This window comes from Rana temporaria, chromosome 11 (genome assembly GCF_905171775.1).
Source record: "Rana temporaria chromosome 11, aRanTem1.1, whole genome shotgun sequence".
Classification (NCBI taxonomy): Eukaryota; Metazoa; Chordata; class Amphibia; order Anura; family Ranidae; genus Rana; species Rana temporaria.
The window spans coordinates 7,884,205-7,906,536 of NC_053499.1; the positions used below are offsets into that span (position 1 = coordinate 7,884,205).

At 45.4% G+C, this 22,332-nt stretch overlaps 1 protein-coding gene across 1 annotated transcript in view; it reads left to right on the forward strand.

Moving 5' to 3' along the window:
* Nucleotides 1-17,100, forward strand: part of GALNT18 (polypeptide N-acetylgalactosaminyltransferase 18) — a 332,395-nt gene extending 315,295 nt beyond the window's left edge. The window contains exon 11 of the mRNA XM_040327959.1: nucleotides 16,593-17,100. Coding sequence (XP_040183893.1) covers nucleotides 16,593-16,739 — 147 coding nt within the window. The 3' untranslated portion in view covers nucleotides 16,740-17,100. The remainder of the gene's footprint in view (nucleotides 1-16,592) is intronic.
* The last annotated feature ends 5,232 nt before the right edge of the window (nucleotides 17,101-22,332 follow it).

Sequence of the window (22,332 nt, forward strand, 5' to 3'; positions counted from 1 at the left end):
TCCCTTCTACAGAAACTAATAATTCTCATTGTATTGAAGGAACTCCTCTCTGATGTGTTTTCATGTATGACTGACTACATATTCGTTATGATATCACTGACGCCAACATTGTAAAATAAATGTATTACAAGCCCCCATTCACACTGGTGCAATTGGTCATGCGATTTGACAGTTCCAAATCGCAAGTCTCGCCCTATTATCAGCAATGGAACCGTTCAAATTGCCGCGACCCGGAAAAGGTTCCTGCACTACTTTTTGCAGGTTTCAGTGCAACTCGCATAGACTTCTGTAGACTTCAATGAAGAGAAGATGGAAGCACTTACAATCTAATAAGTGGGGTGCAATCTTCTTAGGGTATAAGGGAGAATAGAGAAGGTGGAAGAGCTTACAGTCCGTTGAGGATACAATCTAAGGTATAAGGCAGGATAGAGAAGGTTGAAAAGCTTACAACCCAATAAGGGGGATGCAATCTTTTTAGGGTATTAGGGAGAATAGAGAAGGTAGAAGAGCTTACAATCTAAGGAATAAGGGAGGATAGAGAAGGTGGAAGAGCTTACAATCAGTTAGGGAACATAAAAAAGGGGGAAGAGCCTACAGTATATTAAAGTAAGAGGAGGATACGCAAGGAAAAGCTTACAATCTAGAAGGGAGGATAGAGAAGGTTGAAGAACTACAATCTATTGGGGTATAAGGGGGGATACAGAAAGTGGAAGAGCTTGCTGTCTATTAATGTATAAGGGGGGATAGATATGGTGGAAGAATGTACAATCTAATAGGATATATGGCAGGATACAGAAGGTGGAGGTACTTGCACTCTATAAGGGAGAATAGAGAAGGTTTAAGGCCCCGTACCCACAACAACCAAGTTTCTCGGCAGAATTCAGCCAGAAACTCGATGGGAGACGTATTCTGCCGAGGAAACCGGTCTTGTGTACACTTTTGGCCGAGGAAACCGACGAGGAACTCGTCGAGCCAAATAGAGAACATGTTCTCTATTTCCTCGTTAGTCAATGGGGAAACTTGGCTCGCAAGGAACTCGACGAGCAAAACGATGTGTTTTGCTCGTCGAGTTTCTCGGACGTGTGTACGGGGCCTAAGAGATTACAATTAGGAAACATGCAATTAGGAAGAACCTACAATCTAGGGTTGTCCCAATACCACTTTTTTTAAGACCGAGTACAAGTACCAATACTCCCCCCCCCCCCCCCCCAAGTACTCGCTGATACCGATACTTTTTTTTTTTTTAATGTCATGTGACAGTAGCACTGATGGGCATGATTATGCGGCACTGATAGTGCCACCTATCAGTACATATCAGTCAGTGCCACCTGACTGATGGCTGGCAGTTATGGGCGCAATTGCTGGCCTGGCATAATAAATTGCATGAATGACATATAGCATTGCAAAATAGTTCATGTCATCTCATCATTCATGTCATTTATCATATAGTATATACTATATGCTGTGACGCCCATCTTTGTACACCTTGCACTCGGCAGCAGTGGACATCTTGTTACACCCAGCCCATATAGTTCAGGCTGGGTGTAACAAGATGTCCACTGCTGGCTTACTGCGGCCAAGTGCAGGGTGTACCAGGATGGGCGTTGTGATGTTTAACCTCCGACAGAGACATGGAACATCACTTCCTTTTGCCGAGCGCGACGGCTCCGGTCACAAATTTTGACAGAATATGCGGCTGCGCCCTGCATCGGCCAGCTTACCCCTAGTTCCATTGCTGTTGACTCGCTCTACGTCTGCTGACTTCCGCCGCCATCCCAGGTATTGGTACTCGCACAAATGATTGGTATCGGAACAAACCTACTACAATCTATTAGAAAGTAACAGAAGATACAGTGAGTGGATAAGCTTGTAGGGGTATACATGGAGGCAGAAAAACATAAAACGTATTAGAGTATAAGGTAGGATACATATGGTGGAAAAGCTTACAATCTAATAGGGTATAAGGGAGGGAGACAGAAAGTGGAAGAGCTTACAATATTATTAGGGTATAAAAGGACACAGGATGTGGAAGAGCTTACAATCTAACATGATATAAGGATGGATACAGAAGGTGGAAGAGAGTACAATCTATTAGGATGTAAGTGGATAAAGATGGTGGAATAGCTCCAATCTATTGGTATCAGGGTGGATAGAGAAGCTTACAATCCATTAGGATATACTGGAGAATAGAGCAGGTAGATGAGCTCACATTTCTTGGGGTACAAGGGAGGACACAGGAGGTGAAAGAGCTTACAATCTATTAGGGTATCAGGGAGGATATCGAAGGTTGAAGAGCTTACAGTCAATTATGGAACATACAAAAGGAGGATACAGTAGATGGATAAGCTTAAATTTTATAGGTTATTAGGGAAGATACAGAAGATTGAAAAGCTTACAATCTATTCGGGTGGGATACAGAAAGCGTTTATTTTTTTAGAAACTGTTGGTTGATTTCCAATATCCTATATCCGCATTCTCCTGTGGGATTTGTATCGCTCTCGGATCAGTTTCTATAGAACAAGCTATTATTTGCGGATTACATTTCCTGGTGTGGTGCGATATTGCACTTTCCATACCCCGGTGACGTGTGATTGACGGTACACACAGGAAATAATTAAAGGCTTGAAGACTTGGTGGCTTCGGAATTCATTTTAAAAAACGAGCACATGTGCTGGGACGCAATATTGTCTCCGAGCGGATAGCGAGCTGTAAACCGCGCGCACTAATGTGTGTAATCAAGCCTTGCCGGATTAATTGGCGTCTGATTCTGTCATTATTCACATTTGGTGAGAGACAGGAGAGATGCAAGAGTATTACACCAATCAATCCTCATATCTCTAAAATAACCCAACCATATCCCTGAGCTGCTGTGTATAATACATGCCATTATCTGCTGAGGGTCGCTCATCATAAACACCCCCGTGTTTTGCTTCTTTTTTTTCAACACATGCCTAAAAACCATACAGGGATCACTTTGACATACATAGAAAATGCAAAACTGTCTGTAAAACACCGCAAGCAATCAAAAATCACAAATTTGCATCGAGGCAGAATTGGTTGTAAACAGGTAAAAAAAAAAAAAGTACAAGCACTTAAAATGAAATATGTATTTCTATTTGTAAAGCACCACCCAAACATCGCACACTAGCTCATTATGAAACACTTACCTTAGAACAGGGGTCTTCAAACTACGGCCCTCCAGTTGTTCAGGAACTACCTTTCCCATAATGCCCGGTCATGTCTTTGAATGTCAGAGTTTTACAATGCCTCATGGGAAGTGTAGTTCCGCAACAGCTGGAGGGCCGTAGTTTAGAGATCCCTGCCTTAGAACATTGATTCTCAACCTTTCTACTGCCGTGACACCTTGATAAAATTTCCCAAGTTGTGGGAACCCCCAACAGTAAAATTATTTTCGTAGCGTGGGTTGTCGGCACCCAAGGCAAGTAATTTGCGCCCCTAACCCACGGACATTTAGCGCTCCCTGAGTCCCTTCCACTCGTACAGTATTAAAACTCCTTACGGTACATTTTAGGATGTACCCCTCTCTCTTTCTTCTCCTCTCTTTCCCTTTTATCTATCCTAATTTCTGTCCCCCCCCCCCCATCCCTCTCTCTAGCCAGCTTTCTTGTTCTTTCTCTGAGGCCCCGTACACACGACCGAGGAACTCGACGTGCCAAACACATCGAGTTCCTCGTCGAGTTCAGTGTTGAAGCCGCCGAGGATCTCGGCGGGCCAACTTTCCTCATTGACTAACGAGAAAATAGAGAACATGTTCTCTATTTGGCTCGATGAGTTCCTCGTCAGCTTCCTCGCTGAAAAGTGTACACACGACCGAGTTTCTCGGCAGAATACGTCTCGGACCGAGTTTCTGGCTGAATTCTGCCGAGAAACTCGGTCGTGTGTATGGGGCCTCATTCTTTCTCTCCATCTTTCTTTGTTCCTCCCCTTCTTTTCTTCTACCTTCCATGTATTCTCTATTTGTATTCCTTCTCTTACTCCTTGAGGGGAGGGGGGGTAATGGGACGAGTGTTAGTGCTGGCGGGAAGTTGGGATCAGTGTCAGTGCTGGCGGGGAGAATAAAGGGGAAAAAAAATAGAGGAATTTGGGACTTTATATGAGGCAAGGGTCTTGTAGGTCCGATTTCTCCATCCCTGTATAGCAGTTATGCTGAAAAAAGGGTTGGGACTAATAGTAAAGTCCCAACCCTTTTTTCAGCATAAGTGCTGGTGGGAAGTTGGGATGAATGGCAGTGCTGGCGGGGAGTTGGGATAAGTGGCAGTGCTGGCGGGGGAGTTGGGATGAGTGGCAGTGCTGGCGGGGAGTTGGGATGAGTGGCAGTGCTGGCGGGGAGTTGGGATGAGTGGCAGTGCTGGCGGGGAGTTGGGATGAGTGGCAGTGCTGGCGGGGGAGTTGGGATGAGTGGCAGTGCTGGCAGGGAGTTGGGATGAGTGGCAGTGCTGGCGGGGAGTTGGGATGAGTGGCAGTGCTGGCGGGGGGTGGAATCAGTGCCAGTGCTGGCGGGGGGGTGGAATCAGTGGCAGTCCTAGGGGGAGTTCTGATCAGTCAACTTAGGTGCTCTTAAACAAGGTCATCTGCTAATCTGAGAACTGTAGTGGGGACTTTTAATAACAACTCTAATCACAGCCTGGTAGTGTTACTCACTGTGGCTCCAGCTATGTGGTGTCTCGCAGCAGCGACACCTATGCCAAAATCAGGAGATGGGGTCTCCTCTGGCTCCTCCCACTTCACATTTCTCACCAGTCAGCTGACCTCTAGTTACATAGTTAGTCAGGTTGAAAAAAGATAATGATCATTTCAGAGTGCATTCCACAAATTAGTACTGAGGATCAATTGACCCTTCCGGGCTCTTGTATTTTTATTCAAGTGCGGTCATTGGACGGTGTCCACTCATTATAGGCTCCCATCTACCTATCTCAGCAGCCTGCTAGATCTCCCAGAATCTTGGATACGATTTTAATTAGATTCCATTCCACACCGAGGTTTCCGACTACTTCCCAGCATGCACCAGCAAGCTCCATTTTAAATGATCAAACATAATTTCTTTTAAGCTAAGCACATATTGGAACACTTTGTACCTCCCAGAATTGCAGCAGTAAGAGGTCACCGCTGAAATAGAGTGGGCTGTGTGCGCAGGCGGGGAGCCCGTATTATTCTGCCAGCGCTTCAGAATCCCCGAGTCTTTTCTAAGTTACAGCCTCGTACTTTGCTTCTCTCATTTATAAAGCCGGTATTCTAGTTTCCTCTTGTGAGAGAATTGTTAAAGGTGATCCAGCAGATAAAAAAAAAAAGGACATAAAATTCTGCAGCTCTTTGTTTATTAATACATCATTAACCACTTGAGCTCTGAAAGATTTTACCCACTTCGTGCTCAGAACATTTTTTGCTTTTCAACGCTGCGCTATTTTAACGGACAATTGCGCGGTCATACAACAATGTACCCAAATGGAATTTATGACATTCTTTTCACAGAAATAGAGCTTTTTTGGTATTTGATCACCACTGGGATTTTTCATTTTTTATTATATAAATGTAAAAAAAAAAAATTATATTTTCTACTTTCTATTATAAAACCTATCCAATAAGGAAAAAAAAACAAAAAACATTGCTTTTCATAAAATGTAGGCCAACGTGTATTCTGCTACCTGTCTTTGTTAAAAATTAAATACATCCCAAAAAGTGTATGTTAACCACTTAAGACCTGGACCATTATGCAGGTTAAGGACCTAGCCCCTTTTTGCGATTCCGCATTGCGTCGCTTTAACTGACAATTGCGTAGTCGTGCGACGTGACTCTCAAACAAAATTGGCGTCCTTTTTGTCCCACAAATAGAGCTTTTTTTTGGTGGTATTTGATCACCTCTGCGGTTTTAATTTTTTGCGCTATAAACAAAAATAGAGCGACAATTTTGAAAAAAAAAACAATATTTTTTACTTTTTGCTATAATAAATATCCCCAAAAATATATATATAAAAAAAAAAAAATTTCCTCAGTTTAGGCCGATACGTATTCTTCTACCTATTTTTGGTAAAATAAATCACAATAAGCGTTTATCGATTGGTTTGCGCAAAATATATAGCGTTTACAAAATAGGGGATAGTTTTATTGCATTTTTACTAATACATTTTTTTTTTTACTACTTATGGCGGCGATCAGCGTTTTTTTTTCCGTGACTGCAACATTATGGTGGACACATCGGACAATTTTGACACATTTATCGGACCATTGTCATTTTCACAGCAAAAAGTACTATAAAAATGCATTGTTTACTGTGAAAATTACATTTGCAGTTTAGGAGTTAACCACTAGGGGGCGTTGTAGGGGTTAAGCATGACCTCATATGTGTTTCTAACTGTAGGGGGGCGGGGCTGGACGTGCGACGTCATTTATCGTCTTTCCCTATATCAGGGAACAGATGATCAATGACAGCGCCACAACGAAGAACAGAGAAGGAACTTTATGAGATTTATGAATCTCATTGGGGTGTTTAGTGGTTTACCTGTTCAGTTGTCTATAAGATATTGCCATACACGGCAATGCATAAATAGGAATACCGGCATAACTGTACAAATAATCATCCCCCCCCCATATAAGTTTGTAGGGTCTACCAAGGTCTATATATAAACGTCTTCACAGCTAATTAATTCTACCTCTGCTTATTATTACCGCGCTATTTATACCACTTTTCACTTCAGTTGCTCTCCATAAAGCACTTTTGCTGGCTACGTGCGAATATCAAATGATTTTCCTCCAGGCTGGAAATGCAATTATGTACAATGCACACTCATTAATTAGTGACCTTCCTGTGTTTACATTACAATCAGCTCATTAAGCAGCAAGTTTCTAGAGAAATTGCGTGGTGAGAGGGGGGTAGGTGGCCGAGCGTAGACCAGTCATATGAGTCTATGGTGTTTGGGCCAGTGCCTGCACAGCCGTTCCCGAGGGACTGCAAGTCCCAGCATGGCGAGGCTTTAACTCACTCAGCAGATTGATGCCCACACAGCTGGCATAGCTCACGTTAGACAAGATTTAAAAAAAAAACAATTCCAGGCAAATTGGCTTTTCTAATCCTTTCAAAATAAAAAAAAAGTTTTTTTTTTTTATTTAGCTTGTAGAAAAAAAAAATAAGTGAAATCCTTTATTATATTGCATGCAGGGCTGTCTTAATGAGAGGGCACAACTGGGCACTGCCCAGGGACCCCAGCTGCATGGGGGGCCCATGCACTTTCCCCAAAGCAGCTGGTCCCTGAGCCAATTCTGCCCCAAAATTGGGGGCCCCATGATGGCACTGAGAGTGATAGATACACAGGGGAGGCAGTCTGCCTCCTACCTACTTAATGTCTGTTTATCTGCACTGTCATCGTTGTAGGGGCCCCAGAGCATTACTTTGCCCAGGGGCCCATGATGCTATTAAGACAGCCCTGATTGCATGGTCACATACCAGCTGAAAGGTAAAAATCTTAAGAGGGAGTGTCTTCCCTGATGGATGGAGGCGGAGGGACTCCTCTTCACCCTATAGGTCATGTCATGCCGTCCTGCCTCCTGCTGCTCTTACAATTGAACATTTTTTTTTTTTAATGGTCAATTATTTGTGCTACAAAAGCAGCACTTCCGCATTTTCTCGCAATTATGATTTTAATTCTCACCGCTCGCTAGGCGTGTGCAGATGTGCCACAGGGGTTCGGGTGTGCGTTTACGGCACAGCTGGGCATTGCACTGGTTTCCTTGGCATGTGTAAAGACGGCTATCGGGGGAAGTCCCAAACCTTCCCCCTGTCTGTACGCGTGCACAGAAAATCGCCTGCGTATATGCAGATGCACCAAAGGAATCGGCCAGGACCCGAAAGACAGGCAGAGCACTTTGTGTGATAATGACAGTGCCAGAGGGGGGTAAATTTACATTTTATGTAACCCAGAAGAGCCCAGTAGTCAATATCCACCTGATGTTGGCTGCTGGGAGGGTATTTAGTTCCCCCTCCTACTATCCCCTAGTGTTTCAGTGTTTTGCTTTGCTAGCCAGATACTGCTTGCCATTCATCTTGCTCTTATTCTACATTGTGCTTCCTTATATCTGCCTTCCTTGTTTCTGATCCCAGTCCTGGTTTCCACCTCCTCTTTGCATCTCTGGTATTACACAGTTTATCCCTGTTACCCATTTTTGTACATATTGGGCTAGATTCAGGTTGGGGCGACGTAAATTTGTGCGGGCGTAGCGTATGTTATTTACTGCCAAACAAACTGAAAAACAGATTTTTGGGGTTTACATGCACTTTAAAGAGACATCGTCATCAACCCATTCAGAGAGTGACAGTGTCCCCCGATATGTACCCAGCCGCACTCCCTCACCACCTCTTTGCTGCAGGAGTAGGCTTCTACATCTGAGCCTACTGGGTACCCCCTCTACCCACCACCCCTCTACACATGACAGTGTTCATGCTTGGTAACTGACCACTTAGACCCAATAACCGTCACTTGGAGGCTGTTAAGTGCTTCCTTTTACCCAAAGGCTCTGTGGTGGAGGTCACAGTCCCCCTGTACCCAGAAGCTCCTTGGTGGAGGTCACAATCCCAATGTAACCAGAAGCTTCAAGCACTGTCACATGGAAGAGGTTACAAGCTTTCCTGTACCTGGAAGCTCCAACCATGGTTATATGGTAGAGGTCACATTTTGCCCTGTACCCATAAGCCCCAAGTATGGCCATGTGCTCATCTGCCCCTTGAAGCCCCACACACTGTCATTTGGGATAGGTTACATGCTCCCCTGTACTTGGAAGCCCTAAGCACGGTTACATGATGGAGGTCACACTTTGCCCTGTACCTGGAAACCTCAAGCACTGTCATATGGTGGAGGTCACTTGCTCCACTGTACTCAGAAGCCCTAAGCACTGTCACGTGGCATAGGCCATATGCTCCCCTTTACCCAGACACCCCAAGCACTGTCATATGGTGGTTACTTGCTCCCCTGTATCTGGAAGCCTAAAGCACTGTCATATGGTGGAGGTCCCATGCTCCCCTGTACCTGGAAACCCCAAGCACTGTCACATGGTGGAGGTCCCATGCTCCCCTGTACCTGGAAACCCCAAGCACTGTCACATGGTGGAGGTCACTTCCTCCACTGTACTCAGAAGCCCCAAGCACTGTCACATGGTGGAGGTCACTTCCTCCACTGTACTCAGAAGCCCCAAGCACTATGGTGGAGGTCACATGCTCCCCTGTACCTGGAAGCCTCAAGCACTGTCATATGGTGGAGATCACATGCTCCTCTGTACCTGGAAGCCTTGAGCACGGTCATATGGTGGAGGTCACATGCTCCCCTGTAACCAGAAGCCCCAAGCACTGTCATATGGTGGAGGTCACACACTCCCCTGTAACAGCCTGGAAGGCCCAAACACTGTAACTTGGGATAGGCCATATGCTCCCCTTTACCCAGCTGCCCCAAACACTGTCACATGATGGAGGTCACTTTCTCCACTGCACCTGGAAGCCCCAAGCACTGTAACTTGGGTATAGGCCATATGCTCCCCTGTACCTGGAAGCCCAAAGCACTATCACATGGTAGAGGTCAAATGCTCCCCTGTACCTGGAAGTGCCACTGCATTAGAGCAACTAAGTGGATAGATGGAGGGGAAGAGTGCATGGGTGAATATTCCTTGCTGAATAAAGGAAAAACAAAGGAAAAATGAATGCAGTCATTGCATCCAAGAATTGGTAAGCTGCAATATACCGTATTTATTGGCGTATACCGCGCACTTTTTTGCCCTGAAAATTTTCAGGGCAAAATCGTGGGTGCGCGATATACGCCGATACCCGCTTCCCCCGCTGTGGTTGAACCACTGCGCCGGCATATACCGAGCGCAGTATACTCGGGTATAGTCGGGCAGGCTCGGCTCCTCTCGCGGTCATGTCCTGTACGTCCTTTACGCGAGAGGAGCCGAGCCTGCCCGACTATACCCGAGTGTACTGCGCTCGGTATATGTCGGCGCAGTGGTTCAAACACAGCTCGGGAAGCGGGGGTCGAGCGGGGAGGACACCACGATGGCCGCAGAAGGACACCGGACCGGACGAGGCCGCCGATGGACGACGGGCAGGACGCGATGGACGACAGGCAAGACACCGACGAGGGGCATCCAAACTGTAAGTATTTTTTTTCCCAGGAATTTTCCTTCAAGTTCGGGGGTGCGCGCTATACGCTGGGGCGCGTTATAGCAAGATAAATACGGTAATAAATGTTTGCTTTTGGGTTTAATACCGCTTTAAACGGTTGCCACGCTCATGCTTTGTTTGCCATTGAGAACAGCGTGGGTGGATCAGAAGAGAACAGATAATACTTTGTATATGTTTTCACACATAAAAGATACACAGTGTTCTTCAGCGACGTACATCTCTGCAGTCACCCCTTCCATTGTCTCCCGTACTTAGGATCCAATCTTCGTTTATCAGCCTAATGTAAGAATGTCTATTGTATACGACAAGTGGAGACGCTGAAAGAGGTTTATTTCCATCGGTGAAGTGGAACATTAATATCCATATATTGCACTAAAGCGATCTGGATGTAGATCGATGGCGTGATAGGATAATGTAACGCCGATTACAGCGATTATACAATCAGCAGACTGCTGTCATGTATATTTTATGCGCCTTTCCCTCCCTCTTCCCCTGACGAAGGTCTTAAAACAAATTTTCATAACGAAATAGTAATTATTTACCAGCGTGAAGTCTTCTCTCGCTCACCCAGGATCTGACTTTACCAGGGCGGTGAACGGCTCGATATTTTAAGATCACAGCTAATGCCGAAACTTCTAATGCGTTTCATCCCTTCACAGATCCACCAGTGATGCCAAAATTTGTCAGATTTTACTGGAACTTCAGTAATTTTTCATCTTTCCATCTATTAAATCTTCTCTGCCCATAGGTGTGCACAGCCAATTGCATTAGGGTGCGCACCTCAAAGCTCAAACACAGGCACATGTGTACATTTATGCTGACGTGTCAGTGGGGCAGTGGATGGTGTCAGTAGTTTTTATTTTTATCATTTCATTTTTTATTATTTTTTACAATTGTATTTAATTTTTCATTTTTACGAGGCCTGTCAGGGGGGATTTGCTAAAATAAATATCAGGGTTATAAACTGGGGGGAATATGTGCCACCCAGGGTGATTAGTGGCTGACACAGTGGATGGTGTCTGTCGTTTTTATTTTTATCATTTTTTATTATTTTATTTTTTAATAATTATTAAAAAAATAATTTTTTAGATGCCCCCGTCAGGGGGGATTTGCTAAAATATCAGGGGTATAAACTGGGGGGAATCTGCACCACACAGGGTGATTAGTGGCTGACACAGTGGATGGTGTCTGTAGATTTTGGGCCAGATCCACAAAAACGAGCGTATATTTAGGCGGGCGTAGCGCATCTCATATGCGCTACGCCGCCGTAACTCAGAGTGGCTCGTAGGGTATCCACAAAGCACTTGCTCCCATATGTGCGCCGGCGTAACGTAAATCGGCCGGTGTAAGCCCGCGTAATTCAAAGTAGGCGTGTTGTATGGTAATCTGGTTTGACCCTGCGTAATTGACGCTTTTTAGGAACGGCGCATGCGCGCATGCTCAGTATCACGTAGAATTTTCAAATTAAATTACGCCCGCTCAATGCCTAGACGACGTGAACGTAACTTACGCAAAGCCCTATTCGCAAGCGATCGACTTAAACAACGGAAAATTCTACGCTGTCCCGACGTCCATACCTAACATTGCGTACACCTCATAGAGGCAGGGGTAACGTTACGCCGAAAAAAGCCTTACGTAAACGACGTAAAAAAATGCCCTGGGCGGACGTACTTTTTAGAATCGGCGTATCTAGCTAATTTGCATACTCTACGCCGAAATCAACGGAAGCGCCACCTAGCGGCCAACGTAAATATGCACCTAAGATCCGACGGCGTACTAAGACGTACGTCAGTCGGATCTAGCCCACATTCAGTCGTATCTTGTTTTGTGGATACAAAACAGAGATACGACGGCGCATCGTAGAATTTACGCGGCGTATCAATAGATAGGTTCTTTGTGGATCTGGCCCTTTATTTTTATAATTTGAGAGCCCCATTAGTGGGTTTTGCTAAAATTTCAGGGGTTTAAACAGGGGGAACCTGCACCACCCAGGGTGATTAGTGGTTGACACAGTGGATGATGTCTGTAGTTTTTATCATTTTATTTTAATATTTTTTTTATTTTATTTTTTATTTTAGGAGCACCGTTGGGGGGGCTTTGCTGAAATATCAGGGGTTTAAACAGGGGGAATCTGCACCAGAGTGATTAGGGTGTGCCCAGGCACACCTGGCATACCCTGTGCGCACGCCTATGCTTTTGCCTTTGTTGTTTTAACTTTGGATGGTAAAACATATTTTTTCTGCCAAATACCTTATACAGCCCACTTCCTGTTTGTCTGGTCATTGGCCTAGGCTTATGACATCAGCTCTTTTGCTCACTCTCATGAGAGTTTGCCAGGAGGAGAGGGGGTGAGTCATAACAGGGCCAATGAGAGATGCAGAGCTGGAGGTGTGTCTCTGTGTAAATCCAGGAAGTGAACAGGCAGCAGCTTCAGCTGCCCACAGTTAAAATGGCTGCTGCCAGACTCAGTGGAGGGAGATTTCTGCAGCATATTTGGCAAGTACAGAATCACAGTATATATATAAAAATAATATGCAAAGTGGTTGGAGGGAAGCTTCAGAACGGCAAAGATGTTTTTATTACAAATTATGTGAGCAGATTGCAGTTCCTCTTTAAGTAGCAAAACAAAGCGTCGCCTCGGTTCGTTACGTAATTTGCACATTTAGGATAATTTATAGATTTAATAGGGAACGTTACGGTCAGCTTTGCGCAGGATATAATGGAAGTTTTTTTTTTACTAAAACTAAAATCACGTAAATAATAAATGAGACATATGGAAATGTAATCTGAGATAATGTCTAGACTCCTTTTTCGTTGCTTTGTGATCTTATGGCGGGATGTGAGGGATGAGCGCGCTCTGTGCGCGGTGTATATTATCTAACACAAGTGGAATAAAATGCAGAGTTTTGTTTGACTGTTACCTCACTTTTCTTGCAGTATTAACCACTTAAGACCCAGAACAAAATGCAGCTAAAGGACCTTGCCCCTTTTTGCGATTCGGCACTGCGTCGCTTTAACAGACAATTGTGCGGTCGTGCGACGTGGCTCCCAAACAAAATTGGCGTCCTTTTTACTCTTCTACATATTTTTGGTAAAAAAAAAAAAAAAAAAATCGCAATAAGCGTTTATCGGTTGGTTTGCGCAAAATTTATAGCGTTTACAAAATAGGGGATAGTTTTATTGCATTTTTATAATTTTTTTTTTTTTTACTACTAATGGCGGCGATCATCGATTTTTTTCTTGACTGCGACATTATGGCGGACACTTCGGACAACTTTTAGACATTTTTGGGACCATTGTCATTTTCACAGCTAAAAATGCATTGTTTACTGTGGAAATGACAGTTGCAGTTTGGGAGTTAACCACTAGGGGGCGCTGAAGGAGTTATGTTTCACCTAATGTGTGTTTACAACTGTAGGGGGGTGTGGCTGTAGGAGTGACGTCATCGATTGTGTCCCCCTATAAAAAGGGATCACACGATAGATGCAGCCGCCACAGTGAAGAACGGGGAAGCCGTGTTTACACGCGGTTCTCCCTGTTCTTCAGCTCCGGGGACCGATCGCGGGACCCCAGCGGCGATCGGGTCCACGGGTCCCGGAGCTTCTGGACCGGGTCGCGGGAGCGCGTCCGCGACCGGGTACATTTACAGGACGTACCTGTACGTACATGTGCCCAGCCGTGCCATTCTGCATACGTATATGTGCAGGAGGCGGTCCTTAAGTGGTTAAAGCTCAATTCTAGGCAAATAGCTATATACACGCAAATAAAATACAATTACAGCTCATCTCCGGGCAAATAAATAACATTTTCCCATGCAGTGGGCCTGTGCCTATGCTGTACAGATCAACTGCATGTTTTTTCTTGGGGTGACCAGAAAGCTTATACTCACCTGATCCTCCTTTCCACTGGAAAACATTGCTCCCCCACAGTCCAACAGTGGACTGTTCCCGGTCTATGGAGGCTCTGGGCATGATAACGTCAGGAACAGTCCACAACTCAAGACCGCTGAGTGCGGGGGTGCCGGACCGGTCTTGTGCTGGGAGGATTGGCAGATTAGGAAAGTATACTGTATCTCCCTTCTCCTCTCCCCTAGACAAAAACTTAAGCTTACTTGAAAAATCTCCTTTCATGTTAAAGTAGTATAGGCAAAAAAATTTTTTTCTCATTTTGGATAGAGCAAGGGAAGCTTATAACCCCCTGTCAGATTTTTTTCTTGTCCCATTGGGGAGATTTCCAGCACTGTTCGAAAGGCAGGCTCTGTGAAATCTGTGACACATATATGTACATTTCCACATTGTATTTCAATTATTTCCAGCCTACTCCTATTACTCTGAACCATCTTGAAGTTACTTTGTCCCACACATTTACTTCCTTGAATTCTGTGACACGTAGATAGATGGTATGCCCTGTGTGTCACACAATTCACAGAGCCTGCCTTCTGAATTTCAGAGGTGCTGAGAGGAGGAGTTTCAGGAGGTGGAGCCTCCTTACTGCCTGCTCGCTAGTCCTTAAAAATAGAGACGCTGCAGAGCATGCAGGTAATTTAGGTGTGCGTTGTGACCATAGAACAGGCATCACTAAATGGCAGACCACAGTCCGAAATGGACCGTCTGACAGTCCTACCCGGACCGCGGTGCCACCATTTAGCGTCCTGAATACCCTCTCCCGGCTGATAACCACCTTCCCTTGTTGCCCCTACAGCATTCATGCTATAGAAGGCATGTCCGGATAGAAGACATGACATGACCGAACATAGGGAGGGACATGCGAGACGTGCTTTTCAAGTTAAAAAGCTGGTGGTTTATTGCTAGGATGCGGAGCAGTCAACCTGGTAACATAGAAAGCATATCCTGCATGTCCCACCCTCTGTCCAAACATGCTGTGTCTTCTACGTAAAGTAGGATCGAATGGAGGAGTGCTGTAGGATCGAATGTAAGGGAGGAGGCATTCATATAAAGGGGACTGGATTGTAAGGGGAGCTGTGAAGGGGACCAGTATACCAATAAAAAAACAGGGGGGGGGGGCTGTGAAGGAGACAGATGAAAGTAAGTGGAGAGCTTTGAAGGGGGCTGAGATGAAGGTAAGGGAGGGCTGTAAAGTGGACTCGGTCGCCTGGAAGGGGGAGTTGTGAAGAGGACTAGGGTGCAAATAAGGAAGGATAAGGAAGGATACAAAGTAAGGGTAGCTGTGAAGCGGACAGATGAATGTAGGGGGTGGGGCCTGTAAAGTGGACTGGGGTGCAAAGAAGGAGACCAAGGTGCAAGGAAGGGGGGCTGTAAAGAGGACTAGGATTCAAATAAGGGGGGCTGTGAAGGGTACTGGGATGCAAGGAAGGGGGGCTGAGGACACTGATGTAAAGGGTGGAGGTCTGTAATGCAAGGAAGGGGGGGGGGGGGCTGTGAAGGGTACTGGGATGCAAGGAAGGGGGGCTGAGGACACTGATGTAAAGGGTGGAGGTCTGTAATGCAAGGAAGGGGGGGGCTGTGAAGGGTACTGGGATGCAAGGAAGGGGGGCTGAGGACACAGATTTAAAGGGTGGAGGTCTGTAATGCAAGGAAGGGGGGGCTGTGAAGGGTACTGGGATGCAAGGAAGGGGGGCTGAGGACACAGATTTAAAGGGTGGAGGTCTGTAATGCAAGGAAGGGGGGGCTGTGAAGGGTACTGAGATGCAAGGAAGGGGGGCTGAGGACACTGATGTAAAGGGTGGAGGTCTGTAATGCAAGGTGGGGGGGCGCTGTAATGTGAAGGGGGACAATGGACATGGAAAGGGGTTGTAAACCCTAATTTTTTCACGTCTCCGCCATGGGAACAAACGTGCTCAGGTGAGTAAAATGGGGGGGGCTTGTCAGTGTTGAAAGTTTTTTCATAGGATTCATTGAGGTGAAAAAAACACCTTTAAGTAAGTTTACAACCCCTTTAAGTAAAGAAGGCGCTGTGGTGTAAACGGGGGCTATGATGTCAAATGGGGGTACTTGGATGCAGAGGGGGATGTGATGTAAATAAGGGGCTATATTGCAAAGGGGTGGGGGGTTCTGCGATGTAAAGGGGGGCTGTGATGTAAATTGGAGGTCTGATGATGCTGGGCAAACTGTAATGTAAGTGAGAATGTAAAAAAACCGAGTCGGAGCACAAACATGAGACTCAGACCTCGGCTGGATGAAAAGTTTAATGACCGGACCTCCATGAATTTGAATTCAATCCCCCCAACACAGAACATCTTTAGACCCTTAAACTAATCAAAGTTGAAAATTATACAGGAAAAAAAAAGGGGGGGGGGGGAGATTCCTCTGCATCATTGCTTTAAACCAAAAACATGAATATTTCCCAAATAACACCCTTCAGTATCTGTCTGTCTGGCATGCGTTGGCAGATGAATTCCCCCGCACTCATCTTGTTTTTCTCTTTGTTCCAGGGAGGAGCGATACAAAACAAGAAGTCCAAGCGTTGTCTGGAACTTCAAGAAAACAACGACAATGAGTTCGGCTATCAGCTGGTGCTTCAGAAATGCAGCGGACAGAAATGGAGCATAACAAACTTTCACAAAAATATAGTGACATAGCGGAGCGCACACCCGCGCGCAAGGCCTGTCCCGATCCCTCCTCCCTCCCACAGGGGGGCGCTGTACAGTACAGCTCAGCACAGACCAGGTTCTCTTTACACTACTTGATTCCTTTGCTACCGTGTAGCAAAACGTCAGACCTTTGCCTGCTGTACTTTTTTTTTTTTTCTAGGGGCGAGCGTGCGGACTGGTTCAGGGGCTTTAGAGTTTTTATTTCGGAATATTTTATGATGTTTTTAGATGGGTTTGAATGGTGGGGGTGACGGTGGAATATATTGAGATATTTTGCAACTTTACAAATGTAAATAAGTTACAAAATTGAAGATATTTATATCTGACAATAAATTTTATGGATTTAAAACTTGGCGTGTTTTTGTTTTGTTTTTTTGCATTGGAAGGTAAACTCCAGTCAGAATAACTTTGGAATGCAGACATATAAAGGCTTCAGCGCCCCCCCCCCCCTTTATGTCAGTAATCTAGGAGCCCCTTTTGCGGTCTCTCCAACCCTCATTCCAGTACCCAGCGGTGGATCTCACCCTGCACTCTCTGGGTGGAATGATCTCCTGCCAGTCTGTATCTGTAGAATTCTGGGGTGGCGCAGGCAGAGACCGTGGAGGGGATACAACGTTTTATGGAAAGCCCACTGACCACCAATGCTTGGGGCAGGCAGGAGGGAAAAGGATATTTAGTACCTCCGACCATAGGTGTGCACACAGGGTGTGCCTTGGCACACCCTAATTACTCAGTGTGGGGCAGATTCCTCCTGTTTAGACCCCTGATATTTCACCAAAGGCACCATATTTCACCAAAATTGTAAATAAAAAATATACAAAAATACATTTGTAAAAAATAAAATGAAAATAAATAAAAAATAGTGACACTGACTACTGCCACTGATATCTGTGCTACTGACACTGTCAGTGTATATATAAACACATGCCGTGTTTGAGCTTTGGGGTTCACACCTATGCCTCCGGCCACCAATGTTTAGGGCAGAAGAGGAAAAAAATGTTGGTGCCACTGACCACCAAAGTTTGGGGCAGCAGAAAAATAAAAGGGGGGGGGAGCGCAATCTCTAGTGCCGCTGACAACCAATACAAATGATCTTTTACCCTGAATTTTACAGAGCCTTGAAAAAGTATTCATACCCCTTGAAATTGAGATTTTATGCGATAGACCAACACAAAGTGGAACGAAAATGATTTTCAAAATAAAAAATGTGAAAAAAGTGTGGCATGCATTTGTATACCCCCCTCCCCCTATATATTTTCTCTCTCTCTCTCATTAAGGGGTAGAATGGCGCAACTTTGTGCGGGCGTAACGTATCCTATTTACGTTACGCCTCCGCAACTTTTACAGGCAAGTGCCGTATTCTCAAAAAAAAAAGTAAGCCTGCCTAATTCAAAATGTGAAGAGGTGGGCGTGTGTTATGGAAATCAGGCTTGAACCGACGTGATTGATGTTTTTGCGGAACGGCGCATGCGCCATCCGTGGAATTTCCCAGTGTGCATTGCTCCAAAGTACGCCGCAAGTCATTGGTTTCGATGTGAACGTAAATGACGTCCAGCCCCATTCACGGACGACTTACGCAAACGACGTAACTTTTTCAAATTTCGACGCGGGAACGACGGCCATACTTAACATTGGTACGCCGCACTTACGCCACCATATAGCAGGGGTAACTATACGCCGGGAAAAGCCAAACGTAAACGGCGTAAATGTCCTGAATCGGCCTGGCGTACGTTGGTGAATTCGCGTATCTAGCTGCCAGCGTAAATATGCAGTTACGATCCGACGGCGTAAGAGACTTACGCCTGTCGGATCTAATAGATATCTATGCGTAACTGATTCTAAGAATCAGGCGCATAGATACGACTGGCCGGACTCAGAGATACGACGGTGTATCTCTTTTGAGAATCTGGCCCAATATATATTGGGGGTTCTGAGTAATTTTCTTGCAAAAATAATTAATTTGTAAACAAAAGTTTAAAAAATAGGCCGGGTCCTTTAGTGGTTAATAAAATTAAGTAAAAAAAAAAAAAAGGGGGTTTAAATTAATAAAATAAAATAAATTATTAAAGGACCTTACCCCCTTCATGCAAGCACATTTGTATGTAAACATATTCCGTATCACCGCTCTTGCTGAAATAATTCAGGGCGATTAGTTACAGTTAATCCTAAAATGATGGGCTGTAGAAGGTTGTTAAATCTTTGCTTGTACGATTATTGTAATTGTTCCGTGTTTTTCACGTGCGCACACAGTTTTAATGCGCGATAAATTTGTTATTTAGTCTCCACAGACTCGTCTTTGGAGTTTTGCCAAAAAATGGGAATTAAAGCGGTATTAAACCCAAAACCACAAAATGTCATATACTGCAGATTACCAATAATTGGATGTGGCAGCTGCATTCGTTTTCTATATTTTAGTCTTTCCCCCCCGCCTCTGTTTTCACCTGGTTATCTGCCCAGCAACACCTCCTGTATTAGAGTGCCCCCCACTGTGAACGAAGGTGCACAGGGGGGCACCTTTGGACATCAGCATTGTCAGCCTGGGGGAAGGGAGCGTTAGTTTATCTAAATCTGCTAGTACCTGACAAAAAGGAAGCCAAATTCCAGCTAACATTTTTATAATCAGTTACAGCAGACAGTTTTCGTTTTTTCCCCATTTTGGGATAATGGTTTTACTTGAATAAATAAAAGCCGATCGTTGTTAGCACCCTTGTCGGTGATAAAGGGTTTTGTCTATTACCTGTAACTGCTACATCTGCAAGAGAGCTTGTTCTGTTGAAAAACATCCGACTTACTGGCTGGATCACCAGGTGAATATAGAAGAAAGCATAAAAAAGTAGAATGAATGCAACCGTCACATCTAAGAATGGGTAAGCTGCAATATAATATTTGCTTTTGGGTTTAATACAAGCTGTTGCTGTAACTGCACAAATCAAACGTGAGCTGAAATTCAGCTTTAAAGTGGAAATTTAGTAACAAAAAAAATTAAATAAGTCCTGCTAGATGACTTCAGACTGGCCCCTTGTTCAGGTGTAGCGATGTAAAAACATTACAAATACATTAAGTGCCTATACTGTTTTAAATCCAGGCTTACTCTACTCTGCACATGCTCAGTCGCTCTCCATTTTTGGCATTGTGCCGAAAATCAGAACCATTAGAGGCCGATCTGCTGAACAGGCTCTGGGCTTCAACAAAATGGCAGCCTCCAACAAGAAGAAATGGGAGCAAAGCTGGGGGCAATTTACAGCACACACCAATGTTGGTAGCACAATTATTAATGTGAAATGTATGTTCCTTGCGAAAGAACATTATTTCTGATCAAGTTGTTACAGGTAAAGTTCCACTTTAATCACTTTTAACGCTATAACCATCAAAAGACAGTTATAGCGCGGGCTTAGATTGCCGGAAGGGCTACATGGATGTCCTCCCATGCTTGTGCTGCCGGGTGCTCTGTGATCACCGACTCCTTGGTATTCCGATCCCAGGCCTTTACCATGTGATCAGCTGTCAGCCAATGAAAATTGGCCTGGGCAGGAAGGGGGTAAAATAACCTGGTATTGAAGTGGTTAAGTAATTTCAGGCCTAAAATGCACATTTTAGGGAGCTGCCGTGGCTCAACGCGATTGGCACTGCGCTGACAAGCCATTCACCTCTGCAGCTAGAGGTTCGGATCCCGGTCTCGGCTACATGTGAATTGAGTTTGGTGGTCTCAGCCCCGCCCCCGGTGGGTGTGCTATGCGAGGTAAGCCTGCGCTTAGTACGCCCACCCCCCTCCCACAAAAACCACCACACTTACACGCACTCGAAATTGGGTTAACATGCACGCACTTTGACCACGCGGTCTCTAAAAAAAAGAGAGGCGAAGGACTAACGGGGCTGGTTGAGCGGGCAAATCCTCTCACTCCCTTATAGGGGAGTCCCTCTGCCCCGTTGGGCTTCAAAACGGAGCAGGTAGGGCGGGCTGTGTGGGAGGACCCCCTCACACACCCGCCATTGCCACCCGGGGCATGGAGAAAGGTGGCAGATTGCCTCTGGGGGAGGCCTGCCTACTCGCAACTCCTGCAGTCCGGCTCCTCTCTCAAATACACGCACAAAAATAGAAAAGAAAAAAAAAATGCACATTTTACAAGTGTTTTGAAAATAAAATGTAACTTTTTTTGCACGTTTTCCGAGGGGTTGGGGACAGAACGTTAAGGGGGTTGGTTGAGTCCCTCCCAATATGTATTGCAATGCCGCCATGCCCACCTGTGATCTAGCGAACGGCAGACACCCCCGATGCCATCTTCTCACCAAGGTGTCCTTGTTTCTCAGACAAAGAGAATGATATACACATACATAAAACAATAGACAAACAGATAAAGAAAAGCGTAAACCTTTTTACGATGGCGGTTATATATAGTATTGAAGTGGTTTTCACCTCCAGCACCGTTTCCTCTCCGAAGGAGGTCAGCGGCGCTCTGAGAACTGACAAGACACACATTCTCCGCTCCTCTCGGAAGGCAGAAAACTGAAATAGCCTCTCTGGAGACTTTTTAACACCAAATCTGGAACAAAATTGCAAAGGGATTTTTATCGTTTTCCCATAAAGTTGGAGAATAAAATGTTATAAAGAGTCACAAGTACGGCCCATCACCTCCAGCATGAGCCAAACTCTCACCGCTGGGGATTGTGGGAAAGGTGAAGGGACACATTTTACTTACATCCCGCGTAGGCTGCAGAGAGGAGAGAATAAATGCAGCTTCACCATTTTAAAAGGTACATTCTCTATGCAACACACAAAATTGCATGATCCCCTGCTGATCAGAGCGGGGCAGATGACAGGCCCGTGCCCGCTCAGTTTATGCAGACCCCACTCTGCTCAATGGGCGTAAACTGACTCCGATGTCTGTTTACAGCCAGCTACCTCCAATCCATCCACCCAAGCCGAAAAGAACGCAGTCTTCCCGGGCCCAATAGGACCAGGTCCATAGGGATGCATGGACCTTCCAATCAGGTCCACCTAAAATTGGAGACCTGATTGGATAGACTGTGTGAAAGGGGCCCCAACATGGAAATATGAGGATGGTTAAGGGGGGGGGGGGGTTATTGAAGGGTAAGAGGCTGGGGATTATGGGTGTACTATAAAACCTGGTCATATAAAGGTGGATTTAGCTTTTAAAGGGCCAATTTTGACCCAAGTGCTGCAATGACATGGTACAGTGCCATGTACTCAATTGGCTTCAAACTTTAACCACTTCCCGGCCGGCGTATAGCAGATTGACAGTAGAGAAATGGTTCCGTTATCCTGACTGAGCGTCATAGGACATCCAGCAATATATCATGACGGCACTTGCCCGGCAATCGGGAGTGCGGCGTGTCAGTCTAATGCGCCGTATCTCCGAACGTGGTAAGAAGTCAGCGGTGTAGCCAGGGGGGGGGGGGGGAGGGTGGCAAAATTAGCTTTCACCTAGGGCAGGGGTGTCAAACTCAAATTTCATTGTGGGCCGCATCAGCATTATGATTGCCCTCAACAGGGCCGGTTGTATCTGTAAGATTAGAAGACCAGCGCATCCCCTCCCCTTACATTAGGTGTCAAGAGCCACCC